The following is a 22,948-nucleotide window of genomic DNA, read 5'->3' as shown; positions in this document are numbered from 1 at the left end:
TTTCTGTAGTATCTAAATTCCATCCCAATGTCATTCAGCATGATTTTGCAATGTGCTGTCCAGCACATCACAGTGTAGGGCAGAGCAGAAAATACATGGATTACAGAAGTGAGAGCGTGAAACTTGCAACGAAACTTGCAACTGGGAAGCAAGTATCCATCACTACACAGGGAGGCTAGGGATAAAACACTGCAATGGGGACTCTGTGCCTTGACTATACAGTAATCTGCCCTCATGGCTGCAGGGAGCTTAATTTAAGCCTTTTGTGTATTAATTTTCCATTTCTAAGACCAGGGTGATTAAAAACCACTCAGTTATTTGCCTTTTCTTTTGTGTATTTACCTAAAGTTCAGCTTTCTGCAGTAGGTAAGTACTAGGACAATTAAATGCAGATTTTAGCTGTGTGGTTGTGGTGCTGGCAGAACATGGACCAACCCAATTTTGGGTCCAGCAACAAAAAGAGCATGTTTGAAAAGGAGTGCCTGACCAGACATGTTCATGACCTCTGAGCCAAATTGTATTCCTGAAAAATATATGGAGTTTCTGGGTTGCAGTCCATTCAAATGTTTCAAGAAAATTGGTGTTTGCAATGTCAAAAGTCTTCTGATTCCACAAGTTGAGTGATTGCAAAACATGGATGAGGCTGGTGCAGCTGGGACCTGACTCCTGGTCACTGTTTTCTGTCAGGCTCTGGTGGGAGCTGCTGAGCTCTGCAATCATGGCACCCAAGCTTTAGTTATTTCTTGGCTGCTAAAGCTTTTCCAAAAGAAAGTTAACACTGAGAGCATGTCCACAGCATTTCTAGGCTGCTTGGTTCTCATGAGCCTTGTTAAGGAAATGGGGGGGAATGGGGCTGATGGTCTTCAAACATTTTTCTTCTCTTTTTTTTTTTCTATTTTGTTTTTTCTTTTCCCTTTTTCCCTTTGGGCATCTAACACATCTGTATCATAGAATGGTTTGGGTTGGAAGGGACCTTAAAGCTCATCCAGTCCAACCCCCTGCCATGGGCAGGGACACTTTCCACTGCACCGTGTTGCTCCAAGCCCTGTCCTACCTGGAGCACTTCCAGCAGTGGGGCAGCCACAGCTTCTCTGTTCCAGTGCCTCACTCAACATCTGAATGGTGGGTGTGACACAGTACCTTGTGTCTTTGTGGCATTTGAAGCTGTGGGCCGGGTGTGCACACCTAGAACATCTCAGACACTGCTGGTTATCAACACATGGTTGCCTTGGCTTCAGCTTCTTTTCAGGTGAAAATACAAGAATTTGGTCTTGACTCATTTTTTCTAGCAGTTAGAGTTCCAGTTGCCCTGAAAACAGCAGGTGAGATTAGCTGCAGTGCTGAACTGGATTGTCTGTCAACAGGAGCAGGACTGCTATTTCAAAGTTTTCCTTCCTTTTGGAAGTTAGCCCCACTTACAGCCTGACTTAAAGTTCAAGTTTTTCTGAAAAACAGAAATCTTTCCTAACTTTAAGACAGCTTATTTGGGGTTATACACTGATATTTTCTATTCCTAACTTTGTATAGGTCTTGTAAAAATAGGGAACGTTAAACTAGGGTTGAAAACAAAATTGTCCTTATTTATATAATAGTTAGATAAGGAATTAGATTGTTATAAAAGGTTCATTTGAGGGGCTTGGATTTTTACTTCAATCTTATTGTCAGGTTCAATTTTGAGGCTATTGAAATGATGCATTTTGAGGTTTGAGCATGAGTATAGACTTATCTGTCTATCCAGTTGTTCTCCCAAGCCTCAAATGTTCATCACATCATGGGCATTAGGTGCTTCAGTGCTTTGCTTAGCACTGTCTGACCTTGTTTTGGTAGACATGGAGCACTTAAACCTCTGCTTCCACTTGTAAGGGACACCTCAATGTCAATTTTTAAAGTGAACAATAAAAACTCACTTCATTTGCTTTGTCCAATAATTTAAAAGTGTAAATCTTTATAACTTAATGCTCCTGTAATTTTAAAATTAATTTTTTTTAATGTGCATTTCTGTATGGTCCTACAGGTGTTAGCTGATGCTGTTGCACGCTTGGTTGTAGATAAATTCAGTGATTTGACAGAAAATTTCTCATCTCCACATGCACGTCGAAAAGTCCTTGCTGGAGTTGTCATGACAACAGGTAAATTAAAAAAAAAGTAGTATCTTGAATGCTTCAATATGAGAGCTCTGTTTGCATCTAGTAAACTAACTCTTTTCAGTCAAGCAGTATTGAAATATATTTTTATGGTTTAATCTTGAAGGTGGACTAAATATAGTAATTAAATCTCAGGTACTTACAGGAAAATTAGACCTGCAAATACTTCTTTTTCCACAGAGTTCCTGTCCTCTGCCTGAGACATCTTGAGTAGCTCACAAAATCTAGGTTTTAAAGTTAATCATGAAACTTTGGGAAAATAAATAAAATCCCCCATCAATATTCCTGGTTTGGGCGCATTATGTAAGAATTACGCTTCTTTCCAAGGTTTTAAGATTTTGCACTTTGTTATTCTTGCTCAATTTTATTCTTAGTGCTCTATGTTAGTCATTTTAGTAAAAATATCTGAAGAAAGCAGTTTATGTTTTGGCAGATGGCAGTGGTGTCGTGGCTGACACAAGATCTCTGCTTGTCCAAATCACCCAGAACAGTGAAGTTCTGCCCTAAACTAATCTGTGACCATGCTGCTGCTGATTTTCCTCACATTAACATTTCTCTTGGTCTTCAATCCATGTGAACCTTGGTGGAATGTTCATTTTGAGGCTGTCCCAGCTGTGTCCCCCCCGATCTCTTGCCCTCCCAGTCACGCAGGCTGTTGGGAGGTTTGGGAAGCCTTGATGTTCCTCAAGCTCTGTTGAGCCCTCAAGCTCTTTCTTAGCCCTAAATACACGAGGAACATGCTGTAGTTTTGTTTATTTTGTTTTGTGATACTTATTTGTGGTTTGTGATATTTAACAGGTTTTTATGCTATTTACAGCCCTGTATGTGCAGTTCCCAGAAGAGTCATGTGCCAAAGAATTAAGACTTAACTAACATGTGAATGCCTTCTGATTAACAGAAGAAATAGCTTTACACATAATAAGAAAGTATCTTGCTATGAACACGTGTCTGGGGAACACCTGCAATTAAATGACCCCATGGCATAGCCTTGTGTTACAGCTTGGTGCTTCTCCTCGGGCCCTGTGGGCAGGAGGGCCCAGCTGGGCTCAGGTTCATTTTAACTTGTTGGGCTTTTTTTTTACCCCTGAGTGTTTTGCTAAGTGGCATTTAGACCTGTCTTTCTTAGACCTTCATTCAGCTGGGTTTTTTGAGTGATAAAGGTAGTTCTCTGCTTAGAAAACATCCACACAACATACTTTTACATGGAATGGTTTAATACCAAGAACTACGCATTATATTGGTAATCTTTACAGTGATTTAAGCATTTATATTTCTTTTTTCTCTGGTATTACCTTTCCTGTTGTTGGCTCAATACCCTTCCATAATGTTTTGCTGCATTAATAAACCAGTGCCTTTCAGATTTCTAAAGTGGCTGTGAATATCTGCATAGGTGACCACAAGGTACAGCTGAAAGTTGCTGGCTGCCTGAATCTCAGGAAAAAAAATAAATTGTATCTCAGGCTTTAATTATTCTTCTTGAAGCAGCACTTCCTGCCTTCAGGTTTTCAATTCTTAACTTGTCTGAGCTCCAATATGAAAAGAGTAGCTCTCATAAGAAACACTGATGGTGCTGGTGCAGGGAGGTATGGCTGAGTGAAGCTTTTGTTTTAAATAAATTATCAGAAGAAAAAACATTTTTTTTAAAAGAAGCAAACAGCTGAAAAAAAGAGCTTTGTTTGGGTTCTGCAAGAAGATCACTCAATGCTTTTTTTGTGATGTTAATTGCATCTCCTTCCTGAAATTTCATTTTGCAGGTACAGATGTGAAAGATGCCCTGGTAATAAGTGTTTCTACAGGAACAAAATGCATCAATGGTGAATACATGAGTGATCGTGGTCTTGCATTAAATGATTGCCACGCAGAAATTATAGCTCGACGATGTCTGCTGAAATTTCTGTACACACAACTTGAGCTTTACCTAAGGTAGGCTGGAGGGAAAAAGATGATGAGCTGATCCCACAGAGCTGAAAAGGTGTCTGTGGAAAACATCTGTCTTCATTATTTCTGTGTAAAGCACTTGTCCTGTTGCATTAGGATGTTGAATTTAGAATTCGTGGTCTTTGCCCTGAAGTTTAAGTTGAACAAAACATTTATTCAGTGAGGTGTCAATCATGAAAGGGGAGGACAAGGGAAATAATTGGCAATCATTTTGTAAACTGTAAATGTATAAATCAAAATGATATGAAGTGGGCTAAAGGTTGCTGATGTTTCATTTAAGTGCCTGAAAGCTCTTGACATCTGGAATTGCCACAAGCTCTTTGTTTCCTGTCTTGATGGTCCTTTAATTTTGTCACAACTGTTAGATTTATATTACTGAAATTTCAGCCATCCAGTGTTTCTTTTTAATGCCTGTTAAGTCTGCCCAGCTTATGCCTATTCCCATGTTAATGTCAGTTTTGACTCCAGCTTTCTTGTCTGTTTCAGCAATAAAGAAGATCAGCAAAAATCCATTTTCATCAGATCAGAGCAAGGCGGGTTTAAGCTGAAGGAGAATGTGCAGTTCCATCTCTATATCAGCACATCTCCTTGTGGTGATGCTCGGATTTTCTCACCCCATGAAGCAGCACAAGAGGGTATGATAGCAGTCCTCCTCTTCCACCCAAGGGAGCTTAAATTGTTCTTGGGGCATGTACAAGCAGCATGGTTAAAATTTAGGTGTCTTCTTTCCTTTTAGCATAGAAGTGTGTTAGACAAAGATCTCTTCCAAAAAAATCTGAGCTGTTCTTCCTCTGTGGTAGAAGTTCAGTATAGAGTGATGAGCCCTGTGGTCTTGAAGAGGCTGATGCTAACTGAGATAAGCCAGTGAGTCAGCAAGTATTCCTACAGCACTAACCATCCCCTTTCCCTGTTTCCATCCTTTAACAGCAGTTCTCTGCCTGCCCCTTCCACAGTCTGCCCATTAACTTCATTTTGACTCTGTAACACACAGAACAGAGCTCCAGAGTTGCCTGCTTCCTACTGCTCCTTGGTGAAAGCTTGGTTTAAGTGCAAGTGTGTTTTGGAAGGCAGTGTTTGTGAGAGGTGTCTGACGCTGTAGCTGAGTTGCCAGGAGCAGTAGGAACTGTGATGCAAGCCAGCAGTAACTGCAGGCAGATACCTCAAATCGGTCCTTCTTACTATGATTCTTACGTAAAACCCTTTGAGGAGGTTCCTCAGCTGATCCTCAGTGTTTTTTGTCCTTCAGACCAAGGGGACCGGCATCCAAACCGCAAAGCCAGAGGACAGCTCCGGACAAAAATCGAGTCTGGGGAAGGGACCATCCCTGTGCGCTCCACCACCACCATCCAGACGTGGGATGGGGTATTGCAAGGAGAGAGGCTGCTGACCATGTCCTGCAGTGACAAGATAGCCAGGTGAGACTCTGAATGGTTGGGTTTGTTGCTGTTGATGTTATTGCTGAAGGAGTGCATGGGATAAGGGGGAATGGCCGTAAGCCGAAGCAGGGCTGGGTTGGTTGGGATATTGGAAAGAAATTGTTCCCTGTGAGGGTGCTGAGGCACTAGCACAGGTTGCCCAGAGAAGCTGTGGCTGCCCCATCCATGGAAGTGTCCAAGACCAGGACTGGATGAGGCTTGGAGTGACCTGGACTAGTGGAAGGTGTCCCTGCCCATGGCAGAGGGGTTGAATAAGATAATCTTTAAGGTCCTTCCAATCCAAAACCATGCTGTGATTCTTACAAGAGAGGTGGACTCTTACCCACAATGAATGTGCAGGGAATTGGTGGGCTTATCTCACTGCTCGGACATAGTGTGAGGGTGGCTGTCACCCCTGTGATAAAGCTATGATTCTTCACCTGCAATTGGTGCCACACCTTTTGCTGGCTTCAGAGGGAAGGTGTAGTCACTCTGTATCATTCCAGCCACACAAATTATGACAGCTTTGTTTTGTATTTCTATCACTGGGGAATAGCAGAGGAATGTTTTAGATTTGTTTTCCCCCCTAAAGTAGTATAGCATCAGGAAAGCAGTACAATACATCTCTTGCATTACTTATATTTGGATAACTTCTTCTGGTAATATATGTCCTTGCCCCATTGTTGGAAATGTTCAAAGTCAGGTTGGATGGGGCTTGGAGCAACCAGGTCTAGTTGAAAGTGTCCCTGCCCATGGCACAGGGATGGAACAGGATAAGCTTTAAAGTTCCTTCTGACCCAAGCCATTCCATGATATTTTACATTTCTACATTTTCCATGCATAGTTTAGATTTTTATTATTTTTTATGGTGAAAAGCATCCCTGTTAAAAAAAAAAATCCTAATTGATGGGCACTTCTAGTTCTTGCTCTATAATTTTAATTATAGTTTAAATATTTTATTGAAATATTTTGTTTCCCAAACAATATTTCAATTTATATTTCATTGAATTCCTTTTTTTGTCATTCTTTTTGACAAAGATTGAAAGATTTTTGTTGTTTGGTTTCAAAATCATTCAACAGTAGTATTCTTTAACAAGCATTGGAAGTATGACAGAGTTGCAACATCATACTTTTTTTAAATGAGTTTGCATATTTGCAGCCTTTGTGCTCTTGCAAAGTAGATGAGAAATGCCAATTTTTTTAGCTAATGATACTTCAGTTATTTTTAATGATATGTATGTTATAAATGTTTTAATTAAAAGAGCTCTGCTGTTTTCTCAAGCCACTGTTAGCCTGATTCAAAGTTTATTAAAGATATTAAGTTGGAACTATTCTTGTGAACTGCGTATGCCAAATGAAAAATAGAGGAGGAAGGTTATATAATGGCTTTGTTCCTTTAGTCTTGTCTCAACTAATCAGCATCTCTACTGAAGGAAGACATTTTATTTAAGTACCCCTAACATAAATGAATAGGGCCTTTTAGAAGCTAGGACAGGCAGCTGGGGAAAGGTAATTCTACAAAAATGACATTTTGGCTTCTTTTATAATATTTTCAGTAAAGTTCACTAAATAAATCCCCCAGTTTGATGCCAGGGGCTTCTCCCAACCACCTGACTTGGGATTCATGCCACATTCTTTTATCACATTGTCATTGCAGATATATATTAAAAAAGCCAGTTGTTGAGCTAGAACACATTTGACTCTTTTGTTGATTTTGTGTGATGCAGAACAGAATCCATCTCTCACTTCCCTAGCTAGCTGTCACCTCTCCTTGGGGCTAATGGGAATAATTTAGTTTGTGCCAGGGAAGGAAGTAAATAGAACCCCTTGACACAGAACAAAGACTGTATGATGGGTAAGGAGGCCCAATTTTTTTTTTTTTTTTTTTTTTTTTTAACTTGTTTCCCTGACGTGTTTTGTCCATTTACATTTGAAAGACTGCCTTGCTCCATAGTGTCCAGCAGTCAGTCCTCCAGAATGCCTCAGGCAGGAATTTCCACTGAGCTTTCCCAGAGGCTCACAAGTCACAGCCTGGAAAGGATGTGGATGAATTTTGGGTGATGGGATTGCATTTGTATCAAGCCACTTGTATCTGAAGTGCCTCATCTTTGTGGATTATCTGGATAATCCAAGTTGCTGTTTCCAGCCTTTGAGTGCTTTGCTGCAGTGTGCCGCCCAGCACCCTCCTAGACCTGGCAGGAACATCCAAGAAATATTGTGAGAAATGTGGGAGGGCCGTGAGTGTAATCCCACTTGGACTGGAAGCATTAAAACAGGATTGTCCTAGTGTGTTAGAGCTTGGTGGCTCTGCAGTAAGGTGTTAGGGGGGTTTCTGACCAGTTAACATTAATATACATGCACTTGTTTTAAATGTATCCTGGCCTGGTGCCATGGTACTTCACAATGTTGATTTTTGTAATTTTTCTTTTGATGTGTTTTTTTTGCCTGTATCTGTGGTTTCAAATAATTACTTAGCTTCTCATTAAACATTCCAGTTAATGGCTAATGTCCTGCTAGAAGCACAAAATTCCTCATCACACAGTTTCTTAGAAACGCTCTAGGAGCTGAGAAAAACTTTGTAGGTTGAGTTGTTAAAAAGGAGGTCTTCTACTTTAAAGAGGACAAAATATTTTTCTGATAAATTTTTGTGTAAAAGAACATCACACGCCCATCCACTGGTGCCTTCTGTGCTGATTCAGAGTGGGAAATCCAAACAGACATTTGTAACTCAGTCTTTCTCTTTTTTCTCCAAAAGTGAGCATTTCTTCTTACAAGTTTTTAACCCAGTGATAGGAGCTGATGTGAATTGCAGTGTGTGGTGGCTTTGTGGCACTCAGGTGAAATACCTGAGGGCAGGTGGTGAGAAATGACTACCCAAAGTGTACCATTATGGAACCTCTCAGCTAAGCTCACATACGTTACAATCTGGTTTAAACCAAGAAGAATAAAGAAAACTAAGTCTCTGTGTATAAAATGGATAGAACTTTGAGTGTTCAAAAAATACCCAAAAAACATGATTAAAACCAAATGAAGTTAGATCTTGGTGCCAAAAAATTGATATATTTTATTTAATAGTAAAAGTGGCAAAGAGAAAGAAAGAGGAAAGAAAGAAATAGAGAAACAAGTGTGCGTGGGGGGTAGGGGAACAGGGGGAGAATGACAGGGGTTAGGTAGGGGTGTATCACCCTTCTGAGGGTCCCAATGATGCCTCGTTGCTCCCCTCCATCTGGTCTTGGTGGTGAGGGTCCCCTGCAGCCCTGAGAAGTATAGAATCAGTGGAAGAATGTAAGTTTTTGGCAGGTGGGAATGCCCACGTGCCTCCCTTGCAGGGAAGCCAGTTGGACACTGTGCCTTGCAGGACTCTGGAAGTGTTGCAGCATGTGCAGTGCTCTGGTGCAGGGTGTGGGGACCCCTTCAGGGGCCTTTGGTGGGCCATGACACCCCTCTGCTGTCCTGTAGCTTCTCCTGGGGTGCAGGGGCCCACAGGTGAGCTCTGCACAGCAGAGGATGGGCATTCACTGCCTCTGAGCAGAGGCTTTTTCACCACACACCCAAAACCTCTCCTCCCTCCACCCTTTGGTGCAGGGTCAGTGCCAGCTGATAGCCCCGGGGCTGTGCTCTCCACCCCAAAGGTGCTAAGCTCCATCCCTCTGTGAATGTGTGCTTCTCCCCCCAGCCCAGACCTGAGTCACTTATCTTATCAATGTGCAGTCCAGGATCCCATTCAGGGTTTTGGTGGTTTTCTCTGCCTGCTTCAGTGCAGCCACAAGGGGAGAACTTTCATGAGCTTAACTTTCCATGTCTGTAACTGCAAATCTAAAATGGTGTTTGTGAGGAGAGCTGCTGTCCAAGACCAGAGACTTGCTGCACTTATGATTTACAGTGTGGGCTGATGACCAAGCCAGTTGATTTAAAAGACTCCTTTTACTCCTTCTCACTCCTTTTAAAGAAACTGCTGCCTGTTTACAACTGTGGCTCTTGAAGAGGAGTGGTCATAGAGAATGAATCTCTTCAGGAGACAAAGAGAAATCAGGTTTAAAGTTGTGCCTTCTGCATACCAGAAGGAGAAGTGGTTTCTGGGATAGTGCTACATCTTCCACAGTGACACCTTCTCTCCCTTGTCATCAGTTGCAAGTAAAAACTTGTGATAAATGAAGTGCCAACTAAATGATTTTCATTTCTTCGTAATAATTGTTGTTTATAAATAATATTGGTATTAGAAGCTCTTTGAGCTGCAAACACTTGTCAGGTTTTGCCTTGTTTGAGTAGTTGCAGGAGACTTATTTTCCTGAGATGAATTTTGGCACCAGTTCCATGTGGACACCATTGTGGGTCGCACATAGTGACTCCCCTGCCCCATCCTGCTCTCTGCGTAAAAATTAGTAACTAAGATGTTATTAACATCAAGTTTTATGACTTACTGCTGTTAGGCCCCCTCAATTCTGTATTTTCTCTAAAATAGTGTGAATAACAGAATTTCTGTACCTTTTGCATTCGGAAAATTCAGAGGAGAGTTTTTACGTGGTACATATATTTTTAACTGGTTTTATTTTTGGCAAGAGGTGCTACCAGCACGCTGTGCAAGTGTTGCTGAGAGTTAAATTTTGCTTACCTTCTCATGTGTCAAGAGCTGTGAAATCAGCTGCATTTCATGAAGAAATCCACAGACCTTTTAGGAACCCACTGTAGATGCCCCTGAGCAGATGGTGGTCCGAAGCAGAAATGTGGCAACATTAGCAAGGAGGAGAGGACTCCTCTTGATTTGGTGTCAGTGTCTGGTTTCTCCACCCTCTTTTTTTAGTGCAGTGTGCTTGAGAACAGCAGAAAGGTTGAGGAAGCACATCCATCCTCCAGCCTGTTAGGAACAGGATATACAGCAGTGCATGTAGAATAAGGAAACCAGTGAGTGTGACAAATTTATAAAATTCAGATTTCCCACTGAGGTGCTTATCTATAAGACATCAGGTGAGAACAGTGCACAGAGAGTGTCCTCTGTGTGAATTGACAGGAACTGAACATAGCCCATGTGCCTTGATCTGCAAAGGCCAAGGTTGGAGTTGAGCCTACAAAGGTGTTGGGATGTCCTGGTTTGAAGAAGCATTTCCCAACACTGTCCTTGTACTCCAAAAGTGCAGGAATCACAGTTAGCTGTACCCCAGCTCAAATCGGGCCACCTCTGTTTAAATGTTAGCAGTCTGAATGTAAATCTTGTGGCTATTTATACCAGTCTAAGAGCTTGCACTTTAAATATCATTACTTTAAGGTAAAGTTTTTGAAGGTTGTCAGAGAAAATTTTTGTAGTAACTTAAAACCAGAATGCTCACAATATGTTAAATAGTGTCATAAGACAATTTTTTTTGCTTACCTTAGACAAGCATTGCAGGTCTTTCCAGTGAGAAAGTTTACATTGGGAGAGTTTCCCTGCCTGTTTCCCTGGCTGTTCTTTCCCATCTGTAACTCTGCTTTACATGCCTTACTGCAGGCATTCCAGTATCTGTTGATGTGATGCAGCATTCCTGTGTTCTGTTCATGCTCGTTCTTCAGCACCCTGGTTTGGGTTAGTAAGTTAGACTTAGGTCACTTCACTTACTTAACTCTTTTCTGATGCCATTTTTAATGTGAACAAAAAAAAAAAATCCATTGTTTAAATGCTCCACTGGAAAGACAACACTGACTTGAAGTTTTCTGCAGTGCATTTTGCTTTTTCTGCTCTTCACTGCATGGTTTGTAGTGAAATACAGCATTTGGCCCCTTAATTTCAGAAGAAATTTTGCTTTCAGTAAAGGTTAATGCTATTTTGGCAGCAGTTGTTGGTGTGAGTTCTGACAATCTGTGTTTGTAAGCTGGAGGATGAGGCAGTTTTACCACTTCTGGAGGTGATGCCTGTGGCCTTTTGAAAACTGATGTGTGGTGGTGGTTCCTTCTCAGTTTATATTCATAAAAGTTGTTCGAGTGTACATGCTGATGGAAGTGAGATATCACTGTTTGACAGAAGTACAGGATAAAAAAGGAACAAGAAGAAAGTCTCCGTGCAGTCCTTTCTTTCACTCTGCTATGATCTGCAGAACTCGACCATAAATCTGACAGGGAGAGGCTGAGGGGTCTGGGGGGGCTCAGCCTGAAGGAAAGGAGGCTCAGGGGTGACCTTCTTGCTCTCCACAACTCCCTTATGGGAGGGCACAGTTAGCTGAGGGTTGGTCTCAAGGGACAGGACCAGAGGAAATGGCCTCAAGCTGTGCCAGGTGAGGTTCAGGTTGGATATTGGGAAAAAATTTGGCCAGGCACTGGAACAGGCTGCCCAGGGAAGTGGTGGAGTGTCCCTGGAAGTGTCCAAAAGGTGTGTGGGTGTGGCACCTGGGAACAGTGGTGAACAGGGGGGTGCTGGACAGGGTTAGTGATTGGACTTGATTTTAGAGGCTTTTCCAGCCTTAGTGATTATGTGATTCTTTTGGGTTTCGTGTTTGTCTCTGCACTGTAACCAGTTTCTGCTATAAGAATACATTTCTGTGTAGAATATGCTCCTCTATTATAACAATGAAATTTAAATCTAGTTTCATAAACCTGAACCACCACCCAACCCTGCCTACTGAATAGGAAGAGTTTTGGTTGTGTGAGTGGTTTCTGCAGTCCTTGCAGTGTGTGCTGGGGTGCCAAAGGGGGTTCAGCACAGCCCAGCAAAGCAGGCCTGTGCCCAATAATATCAGCTCATTCAGTCCTCTCTGCAGAGGTTTGCTCAGCTGTCCTCACTCCTCATCCTCTTCTAATCAGAAGTTCACAAGACAAATGTCAGCTTTCATTTTCTGCTCCAGAGAAGGTCACCAGCTGTGGGAGGAAGCAGCAAAACATGAGCTCTGGAAATACTGAAGTCAGGAGTAAGGAAAAGGGTCTTGTTGAGGGTTTACTTGGGAAGTAAGGGCTTGCCAGAGGAGTGCATTGGTCCATTTTAAAATGTCTATCATCACTTAAGCACTGATCATGTAATGTAAAATGGGATGTGCCTTGTCTGCAAACCTCAGCTTGCAATGCTCAGTCTTGAATTCTTTCCAGATGTTTCTTCCATAGTATTACCTGTGTCTGTAGCAGTCAGAAAGGCATATTGGTCCTGGGAAGCAGCAATTTTCACTTGATATCTTTACTCTGACACTTGGTTGCTGATTGTGTTTTCAGTCTTACAAAAAATATGCCTTTATTCCATGTAAAATACACCTCATATATTAGCACAGTATTTTTATTCACTTATTAAGGCTAGACTTTTTAATGATGGGTGAGTAAATTAATACATATTGCCTCCATTTTCATCATCCCTAAAGATATGCAAAGAAATAGTTTCTTTGGATTATAATCTTTGTTTTACTGTTTTTATATTTAAAAAAGAGAAACATGTTGCAAGTCCTGAAGCCAGCCTGTGTAGTTCAGTTATTGCAGTAGTGAAACAGTTGTGGTTTGGAATTTCTAGCCCAAAAGGATGCTGATGTGTAGCCTGCCCAGCACAAGCTGCAGGAAGCACTGTTAGCAGCATCTGAATTCCCTGTTTTCCTAGGAGAACCTTGCAACCTGGTACAACATGGGCTTTTTAATAAGGACAACCATTCTGTGGGAGCACAAGAGCTTCTCATGTGCTCCTATGTTTTATCCAAGCACCAAAGGAAACTTTCCCTGCTGCTTGTGTCTGGCTTTTGCAGTTGGACTCCAACTCCAGGTTGGACAGGGCTTGGAGCAACCTGGGATAGTGGAAGGTGTCCCTGCCATGGCAGGGTTTAAAACTAGATTATGTTTAAGGTCCCTTCCCAGCCAAACCATTCTGAAATTCCAAGACTGAAATATGGTATTTTCATAGTGCCTCAGTATTCCTCAGAGCAAGGCAGTCAAAGTACTCTGCAGGAGATGTTGAGGTTTTCAAAAGTATTTTGTGTGACAGTTACAGAGGCATTGAGAGCCAAAACTTTATCAAATGAGCACAATTAAAAAAAGAAATTATCACAATCAGGATTTTGCTCCTAGGCATTCTATATCCCTGCCACCAGACCTGATCCAGTGTAAATCACAGTGCTCAGACAGGGATTTATGTTTGGAATTTGTAAAGCAACTAAAGAGAGCAAGGACTGTATGCATTCTTTGTATGTTTTCAGTTTCATATTCAGTTTTGCCCCTGCCCATGGCTATTGCAAGCCAGTGCTCATGCCCTTTTTGTCAGCAGGATTTGGGCACTTGGGCCAGGGTTTGAAGGACAGGCCTTTCCTTGTGGTGGTGAGGTGTGGAGGTCTTGCAGAGGATCCTTCTTGTGCTCTGGGAAGGATGCTCTTCTCCCTGCCAGGTGTCTTCTGGAGGTATCAGCTGCTGTTTCTGGTGGAGAATCTCACAGTTTGGCTTTCTCCCATTGAATGATCCTGTCCATCTCTGGCCTTGCTGGAAAATGCATCACCAGACATGTTAGCAGGGTTACAAGTTACAGAGCCTGCTCCTGTTTTAGGTCATTTTACTCAGGATTATGCTGAGTATCCCCTAAGCTGATATCTGAAATTCTGGCAGGTGTCACAGTTTATGCTACCATGGTCATGTGCTAGTCAGGAGGAAGGGTTGAAAGTCTGGTCCATTGTGATTAACTGCTGTTATGTCTGGCAGATGTTACTTGTTTCATTAAAAAGAAAGTGTTTTTTTGTTTTTTGTTTTGTTTTGTTTTTCCCTCCCTCTTAGGTGGAACGTATTGGGTATTCAAGGAGCCTTACTTAGCCTCTTTGTGGAGCCAATTTACTTCTCTAGCATCATCTTGGGGAGTTTATATCATGGGGATCATCTATCCAGAGCCGTTTACCAGAGGATAGCAGAGATAGAAGATCTACCACCTCTTTATACACTCAACAGACCTTTACTTAGTGGCAAGTATCTAATGGAGAAGGCCGTGCCGGTAACTAAGTCTGTTCCAGTAGCATTGTGATTTTGTAGTTCTCAAAACCTTGCAAACTGTGTGCTGTGAGTAAACTGCTTGCTGCTTACAATAGAGAAGCTGTGGTCCAAACACAATACAGACAGCCAGTCAGAAATACCATAGCAAGGACCTTTAAAAGTTGGAAAGAACTGGGGGATGAAACTTGGGATGAGTTTTCACACCGTTCCTGTCTGGAGCATGCCCAGGAAGATGTGAGCAGAGCTGAAGGCTTAGGGAAATCTCCTCCCACCTGTGGAATAGTGTGTTAGTACTCACTGTCACTTCTCTTGCACTGCAGATTTTTGTTGAGTGGTCCCTTCATCTATCAGTATGACAAGATAGACCCACTTGGTTCACATTTTTTAGGTCAATAATCAAGTCAAAATGGACGGAGATAACACCTCACCTGTCTTAAATTCTAAAATGGCTTGTTACAGTAATGCTGTGAAAGCTTTAAAACTGAGATCTTATCCTCCCTCTCACTGTGTTTATTGCTTTGTTCTGTAGAGGTTAGCTTTTGGCATGTATTTATTTTCCAGGGAAGAAAACCCAGCTCATAATTTTAAAGCATGTTTAAAGTTTGACGTGAATTTTTAAAAAATAATTGGGGACAGAGTGGGGAAAAGAGCATTGTGAAAAAATGAGTAGTTAAGAAAGGTAATAAGGATTCCCTGAACTAGGATGTATAAAAATGTTAAATAATGTATTTTTCCTTATATTAGCAAGTAAGTAACAGTTGCAACACTCTGTATCAAATATCTAATAGTTTTATGGGCATAGTAGCTGATGTATGGACTGTTTCTGCCTGATTTTTGGCAATTTTTATCAGTCCTTCAAGACAGCAGGTTTGTGGCAGGGTGAGAAGCATTTTTGTTATCCTTTTCACAGCATGTAACAGTACCTTGTCTTCTTGAAAATCATCTTTCTGCAATGGTGCTATCATCTATTTCCCATGAAAGAGAACCATCTGTTTAAACAGTTGAGCCAGGACTTGCTGTGCAACAGAGAGAGCTCGGAAACGTTCTCAGCTGTGGAGTTTTCACAAAAATACACATCTCAAAAATGTACAGAAAGGTTCTTTAGGAGGTTGGGCTGAGAACTCTGTTGATGTATTTTCTTCTACTGGTTCAGTCTTGAAAGCTGATTTTGTGACCTCTGCTGTTAGATTCAGCTGGGGCATTTGTGTAGCTGCCCATGTGCTCCTGGATTCACATATTTTTCAGTGTATTCTTACCTAGAAGAAGCGTGGCAGGAATACGTGTCTCCAGTTCTGTGTTCTTTCTTGTATCACACACACACCCCTCTGAGATTTATTTCCACCAGGGGAAAGAACTAGAACAGAAATACCTGTGTTTCCCCACTCTCCTGCCTGTTTAGATGAGAAAGTACTGTCAAAACAGGTTTTCTTCCTCTAATAAAGCAAATTTTGTCTGCTAGGGCACCTGCATTAAGTCAAAATTATTTTGAGTATTTTGTACTGCTAGAAATTGTCTTTCATCATCTTTCTTTGTTTACAAGAGTTTTTACTTACACCTTTTGCCAGCAGATTGAATCATTGAGATTGTAAATGACCCCCAAGATCATGGAATCCATCCACAAGCCCAGCACTGCCCTGTCCACTCCACATGCCTACCAGAGCAGGTGTTGTTCAGCTGAGGGATGCAGGAAATCTGTCTGTTCATAGAAAACTCCCTCCTGTGCTGATTCTTGGAAGCCTTGGTTGCAGGATCCAGATTTTCGGGGTTCCTTTAGCACCCCAGCACTGAGGGCAGTTGAGCTTTCCCTGAGAGGTGGCCACCCCACTTGAAGAGAAGACAGGTTTGAATCTTGTAAATTTCTAGAATAATCTGAAAAAAAAAATTGATTCCTCAATCACAGTGAGGGTGGTTGGATAAATGAGCCAATATCAAGTTGCCCATCTGCAGGGTGATGTGCAAGGCACAAACTCTTTTTGAGGGGGAGCCACTGTGGGAGGTGGGCATGCAGGCATTCACCTGGGCTGGAGCCTGAGTCAGCTACTGAGATCTTTGTGTTTAGAAATCCTTAACACATCTTTAATTTGTTCATTCCTGGTTCCATTCCATTCAACTTTTTGCCATCTGCAGCCTCCTTGAGTAAGGAAGACTGAAATGTGCAAAGGTTTGTGCAAAGGAATTTCCTTTCTGCTGATTTACTCAATTAGATGTTCCTTAGTGCTCTGTGAGATCCAGGCCATAAGTAGTGGTCATGACACTCAGTTTTTTATACCTCTGAGATAATTCCTTCCTACATAAATCTTATTTTTTGCAAGCTGAAGCATCTACTTTGTTGTTCCTTGCACAGAGGCCCTTTCACATGAAGGATCATTTTGCAGACCCATTTTTGTGTTAGTGAGACCAGAGCAGTAGCTGATATGCAGGGTAATGCAGCAATACTAGTCCATGTAGTGGCATATATTCTGTTCACTTCCCTGATCCTTCACTAATAATTCCTGACATTCACTTTGATTACTGTTGGTGACTGACCTGACCTTTTGGTAGAACTGAATGTTAGAAACTAAAATCTCATTCCTGAATGTTAATATCGAGCTCCAAGTCCAGCACTCCTTGTGCAAGATTGCTTTGGGTTTTTTCCTAGTGTGTGTTGCTTTATATTTATCTGTGAAGAATTTAACCTCTCTTTTTATTGCCTATACACCTAGTATGTGAGGTTTTTTCCTGCTGCTGTTTGCTATTGCTCCTCTTATTGCTGTTTAAAAATAATTTATATCATCAAAGATCCTACCTCAGTTTTTTTCCCCCCAACACATCCCAGGTCTGCCCTGAGCTGGAGGCTCTCCAGCTGTGTTCACTCTTCCCAAAAAGATCATCTTTATCCAAGTGTTAGTGAATTTGTTTTTAAGGCAGACAAAAATAAATCCTTCAGCAGAACTTCTGGTGGTTTTTTTTTATTTGGCTGTTCCCTTGGTACCTTATCCTCCTGTTCATATTGGTGTTTTTCAGCTTTCTGTGTCCTTTTTCATGAAGCTTGTTTTAGCTCTCTCCTCCAAGAGCTGTCAAACTTTATTATTTATATAAGCAGTGGTACAAAGAACTGTGACCTTTGCTTTTGTTTATTATATCCCTTTGTAAAAATACTCAACAATAAGTTCTGAGCAATGTTCTCTAAATAGCTTTAGTTCTATTAGTTTTCAAAGAAAAGTAAAATATTTGATTTTCTATCCTAAATTTCTGTTTCTAATCTCAGCATATTGTGCTATATTCATGTCTAGATTTTGATGGGGAAGACATACCCACCTGAAGTTTTATCAAATGCTTTGATTTTGAGATGACCTTTATTCCTTGTCCCTGCTACTTGTGATCCACCATCAGGGACTCCTTTGACATCTGTCCAGGGTTATTGCATACAAATAAACAGCTGAATGGGTTGTTATTAATTACATCTATCTGAAATTCTAAATCTGGGTTGGTTTTGGTGGTTTAAAAAAAAATAATTAATTAATCAAAAACCAAGGAAGAGTCATACAATTGCAGTGGACATGTAGTGCATGCTGGATGTTCAGCTTTCTCATTTTTATTTGATTTGCTGGTGGGACTGGTTGTGACATCACAAGAGTTTTGGAGTACTTGGTGACCTCTGTCTGATCCCTGTACTTGTTTGATAGTGTATGGAATGAAAGAAAAGGTAGTAGTATAGATGTTGTTAAAGAAAAAGACAAAAAATTGCCATGTGGCATCAATTTCTTAGCACTGTTGCCTCAGTACTTTTGGTAAAACCAACTTTTGTACCAATTCTCGATTTTTTCAGCTTATATTTTAAGAAAATGGAGAATAGTAGGTTACTTTCTGTTATTATTCAGTTAATTATTCTTATCAGTCATAGTGACAAGATTGATCCAAACCAAGACTAAAAATACGACAGCTTCAGTGGTTTATATTTCACAGGGTTTTTGTTTATTAAATGAGGAATTGATGATAGGAAGCAAACTGAATTTTGCTGGGTCATTCTGACCTTGCCTACTCTCAGTGCTGGGCCCAGAGGTGCCATGAGACTGAGCCAGGTGAGCCAGTCCTGCTCCCAGGATCCCAGCTTTATTGGATTGTGTTCCAGATATCAGCCAGAAATGCATCCTGCTGTGTTGCTTATGTTCAATTTCCACAAATTCTTTAGATTTTATTAAGTGTTGGACCTGGCCTAACAGTGGAGTAGACTTGAAATAGGTTCTTGGTGGGAGCTGCCTTAAAGTAAAAGCGGGGTTTTTATTTACTGGGAAGAGCAAATTGCCCTGGTGCTTTGTTCTCTCCTGGTGAGGTGACTGAGACATCTTAAATAGAGTTTTGCCACCCCTGCAATATCTGAGGAGTCACCTGTGCATGGCAGCAGCTGCTGTGACCTTCCTTGTGTATAGTCCATCTTTGGGCACCGGGCTGTTGTGGGGAATAAATCCTGCCAGTCTCAATTTGCACTTGGGTTGGATTGTGGTGGCTTTGCTTCTCCATCCCTGGACACACGGCCATAATTGGAAGCTGTTACCTAATTTAACACCTGAGCAAAGTGATTTGAGTCCTGTTTGGAATCCTGTGGTTCCCTGTCTCTGGGCTCAGTGTGCAGCACTGGCCTGTGAAGTGGGGAGTCAGATCACAGTGGATTTGTGCTGAAAGTCCCAAATGTGTGCCACTTCTGGCTTTGTGGAGGGTGCTGAGCGCTTTCAGTAGAATCACAGGATGCTTTGTGTTGGAAGGGACTGTAAAGCCCCTCTCATCCCACCCCCTGCCATGGGCAGGGACACCTTCCTCTATCCCAGGTTGCTCCAAGCCCCATCCAACCTGGCCATGAACATTTCCAGGATTCATAGCTTCATATCCATTTGGAAGTGAGATGAACCCCATAAACTCCTGCCACAGAGCTCTCCATGGTCCCCTCTGCTGAGGAGGCTGCTTTCTCCAGCAGTGCAGACTTGCCCTGCTGGGTGGGACAGAACTAGAGAGCACTTTAGCCAGAATGAGAGCAGGATTTCACTCTGTGAGTAGGTGAGAAATCTGCAGGAGAAAGCCCTCAAAATAAAAGATCTGCTTCTAAGACTGTTCACTCTCCAACCCAAAACCAAAAGCCAAGCATTTGTCTTTATTATCATCATTAAACATCACTTTTCTTTCAGGTATCAGCAACGCAGAAGCCCGTCAGCCAGGGAAAGCCCCGAACTTCAGTGTGAACTGGACCGTGGGAGACTCGGCTCTGGAAGTCATTAATGCCACGACCGGCAAGGACGAGCTGGGCCGCGCGTCGCGCCTCTGCAAGCACGCCTTCTACAGCCGCTGGATGCGCATCCACGCCAAGGTGCGGCTCCGGGGGGCCCCCGGGCCGCTCCTCGAGTCTTGCTGAAACACATGGACCTGCTTTTGTACTCACAAACCACGTTCTCAGCCTGTTTCAAGCTGAGCCTCGTGTTAGAGCCACAGGATCATTAAGGCTGGAAAAGATCCTTAAGATTGTCAAGTCCAGCCATCAACGCAGCACCACCACCGTGTTCATGTTAAACCGTGCCCTCTGCCACCACATCCACACGTTGTTTGAACATTTCCAGGGATGGTGACCCCACTACTTCCCTGGGCAGCCTGTTCCAATGCTTTACAACCCTATATGGTTGTGTTCGAGGCTGCCAGGACATGGGAAGAGATGAGAATCTTGACTCCATGTTTCAGAAGGCTGATTTATTATGATATATATTATATCAAAATGCTATACTAAAACTATACTAAAAGAATAGAGAGAAAAGGATCCATCAGAAGGCTGGAAAGGACAGGAGAGGAATGATAACAAAAGCTCCTGACTCCCAGAGAGTCCGAGCCAGCTGACTGTGATTGGCCATTAATTAGAAACAATCAACATGCATCAATCACAGATGCACCTGTTGCATTCCACAGCAGCAGATAGTTGTTGTTTACATTTCTTTCCTGAGGCTCCTCAGCTTCTCAGGAGAAAGTTCTGGCAAAAGGATTTTTCAGAAAATATCATGGCTACACCCTTTCAGTGATTTTTTTTTTCCCCTAATATCTAATCTAAACCTCCCCATGTATAACTTGAGGCCAGGTAGCTGCTGCTTCATACAGTAATGGAGAAGAATCAATGTGTTTGTTAACTTACTTTTTAACGTGATGCTGTCTGGTCCAAAATGCATATTCCTTGGTTTATAGCTGAGTAGGCAAAGAATGCTGTCTCCTTTGAGCTTGTCTTTGCATTCTAATGTATTTGGAAGGATAATCCCATTTTCACTGCTGAGGTTTCACTGTTTACTCTCAGAAAGAAAGCTTCCAGGGGTATGTCTGTGGCTTTTTGGCCTCAACGTTTTGTTTGCTAGATCCTTACCTTGTTTTAATATTAGCTGTTTAAGTAACTCAGTCACTCTGGTGCTGTTTGGCTTAATGGGGTCTTGTCTCTCTCCTTCTCTTGTCTCTCAACCCCACAGCTTTCCTCCAGCTTGCGCTCAAAGATCCTCAAGCCCAACCTGTACCACGACACCAAGCAAGGAGCCACCGAGTATCAAACTGCTAAAGAGTGTTTGTTTAAAGCATTCCTGAAGGCAGGACTTGGAGCCTGGGTGGAGAAGCCCATAGAACAGGATCAGTTTTCTCTCACAGTCTGATTCACAAACTGCACATCACTTGGGAAGGGGAGTTGTTCTGGAGATCCCTGGTGTCCAGCATTGCTTTCTGGCATCTCCACAGCCGTCAAAACATCTTTCTGCTCTTTGGAGTTGGGTTTCTTCGGGTTTTTTTTGAAACTTCACAGTAGCTGTTTCTGTTTTGCCTAAGTATTGAAACTCAATGATGATGCAACACATAATTGTATATTTTGTTATAGGAAAGTAATTTCTGGTGTATTTCTAGAAATACTTTTACTGTAGAAAACTTGCAGTAAGGCTGTCCTTACTGTGTACAATGACTCATTTTTTCTGGGTTGAAATAATTTCTTTTTTAATTCAATGTCATCAAATGCATGAAGAAATTAATAGTTTCTCTAGGTTTTACACCACACTTTTAGGAAGTAGCTTAATTTTTAAAAAAGAAAATAGGTGACAAAGCTGATTCTACTCCTCTGTTAACTTGTTTTTCAACTGCAGATATTTTTAGTACATAGACCACAGAGGCGGAATGGAGTCTGGACAGCTAGTTTTTTTCCCAATTCCTTGCTCTTTAAAACCAGCTGCTGAAAATTTCATGTCTTTGATGTATGTATTTATTAGTCTGTGAGCCAGTTTTTAACATGCAGCTTTTTATTCTGTTTTTAAAAATACATTTACCTCCCATTTATACCCATTGTGAAGTCTTCATTTTTTTACCATTGTAAACTGGAAACAGCAAAATAATTATTTGTAAGAAGTTTAGTCTATAACATGCAGAAGCCTGTTTAGAAGTAGATGATTTGTGTATCCCAGGAACTCATCCAAATACAATATTAACTGTAACAGCAATGTAACAGCTTTAAAAAAATCTGCTCATTTTAAGGGCACCAAGCCTGAGTTGCCAAAACCAGTGACTACTTGTTGGGTATTAATTGCTCTCCTCTAGAACTCTTGTAACAGAGAAACCAATTCTTAAAAGTTATTTCCTGTGAGTTATATCTGCTTTCAGCCAAATTGTTGTGTCTGAGATTCCCTTGCCTTTGGGCTTTACATGTGTGATGGGCATCATGAAGCTAATTAGGTAAGTTGCTCTCAAATGTGTGTCCATCTGTTTTGACTATTCCTTTAAAAAGTGTTTTTCCTGAAGGTGTGGACACTTCTGCTTTATGTAAAAATGTTAAGATGGAAGTGAGATACCTGAGGTTTGATTACCTGCTGTGTAGAAGGAGCACCTCAGCCCCAGCACCCCTGGGGTCAGCAAGTCCTTGGGGTGTTGAAGACTTTGGTGTAAACCCACTCCTGGCCAACCATGAATGCTGAGGCATTTCTGCTCGAGTAGGAGCCTCTTCTCAGCTTCAGAACCTGATCAGACCTGAAAATCACTTGTGCATTAGTTGAAATCTCTGGGTTCTTGTCCTGGGAGGAAGACACTGAAGTGCAAACAATACATTGGGGTGGTACTGTGGATAACAGCAAGCATTCCTCTGGGAAGACAAGAGAGTCTGTGACCCAGGGGTCCCCTCAGGGAATTGATGCTGCTGGAGGTTACTGCCTTTTACAGATGCTGGGGAAGAAGCTGCAATAGAAGGGCTGGGTTAATTCACCTTTGTGGTGGCTTCAGTCACCCTGCCAGCTTCTCATTAAAGCTGAGAGCACTCCTCTGCAGCCCAGCAAGGCTCTTGGAGTCATCATCCAACTGAGGTGCAGACTGACCTCTTCAACACAGAAAGGAATTCAGCTGTGCCTGGTCAGATTCTGCAGGCACTGGGACACCGGTCTTGGGATCGACCTTGTCTCAGTGACACTGCAGAAGTTCTGCTTGGGGCTGTCATTGAGTGTGTGAACTTGGTTCTTTTTCTGAGCAAAAGGTGGTCAAGCTGTGTGTGTTTCCTTGGAGTCATTACTGCTCTCAGGTGAAATACAC

The 22,948-nt window shown here is 41.9% G+C and overlaps 1 protein-coding gene across 1 annotated transcript in view; it reads left to right on the top strand.

The window, feature by feature from the left end:
• ADARB1 (adenosine deaminase RNA specific B1) overlaps positions 1-21,712 on the top strand; it is a 60,079-nt gene extending 38,367 nt beyond the window's left edge. Inside the window, exons 5-11 of the mRNA XM_041487687.1 lie at positions 2,015-2,129; positions 3,899-4,067; positions 4,569-4,717; positions 5,329-5,497; positions 14,192-14,373; positions 19,561-19,739; positions 20,869-21,712. Coding sequence (XP_041343621.1) covers positions 2,015-2,129; positions 3,899-4,067; positions 4,569-4,717; positions 5,329-5,497; positions 14,192-14,373; positions 19,561-19,739; positions 20,869-21,045 — 1,140 coding nt within the window. The 3' untranslated portion in view covers positions 21,046-21,712. The remainder of the gene's footprint in view (positions 1-2,014; positions 2,130-3,898; positions 4,068-4,568; positions 4,718-5,328; positions 5,498-14,191; positions 14,374-19,560; positions 19,740-20,868) is intronic.
• Positions 21,713-22,948: the final 1,236 nt, after the last annotated feature.

Source organism: Pyrgilauda ruficollis, unplaced genomic scaffold (genome assembly GCF_017590135.1).
Source record: "Pyrgilauda ruficollis isolate IOZ18807 unplaced genomic scaffold, ASM1759013v1 scaffold83, whole genome shotgun sequence".
Lineage (NCBI taxonomy): Eukaryota > Metazoa > Chordata > Aves > Passeriformes > Passeridae > Pyrgilauda > Pyrgilauda ruficollis.
The sequence above is the reverse complement of the archived record's forward strand: the minus strand, read 5'-3'. Positions and strand labels throughout refer to the sequence as shown.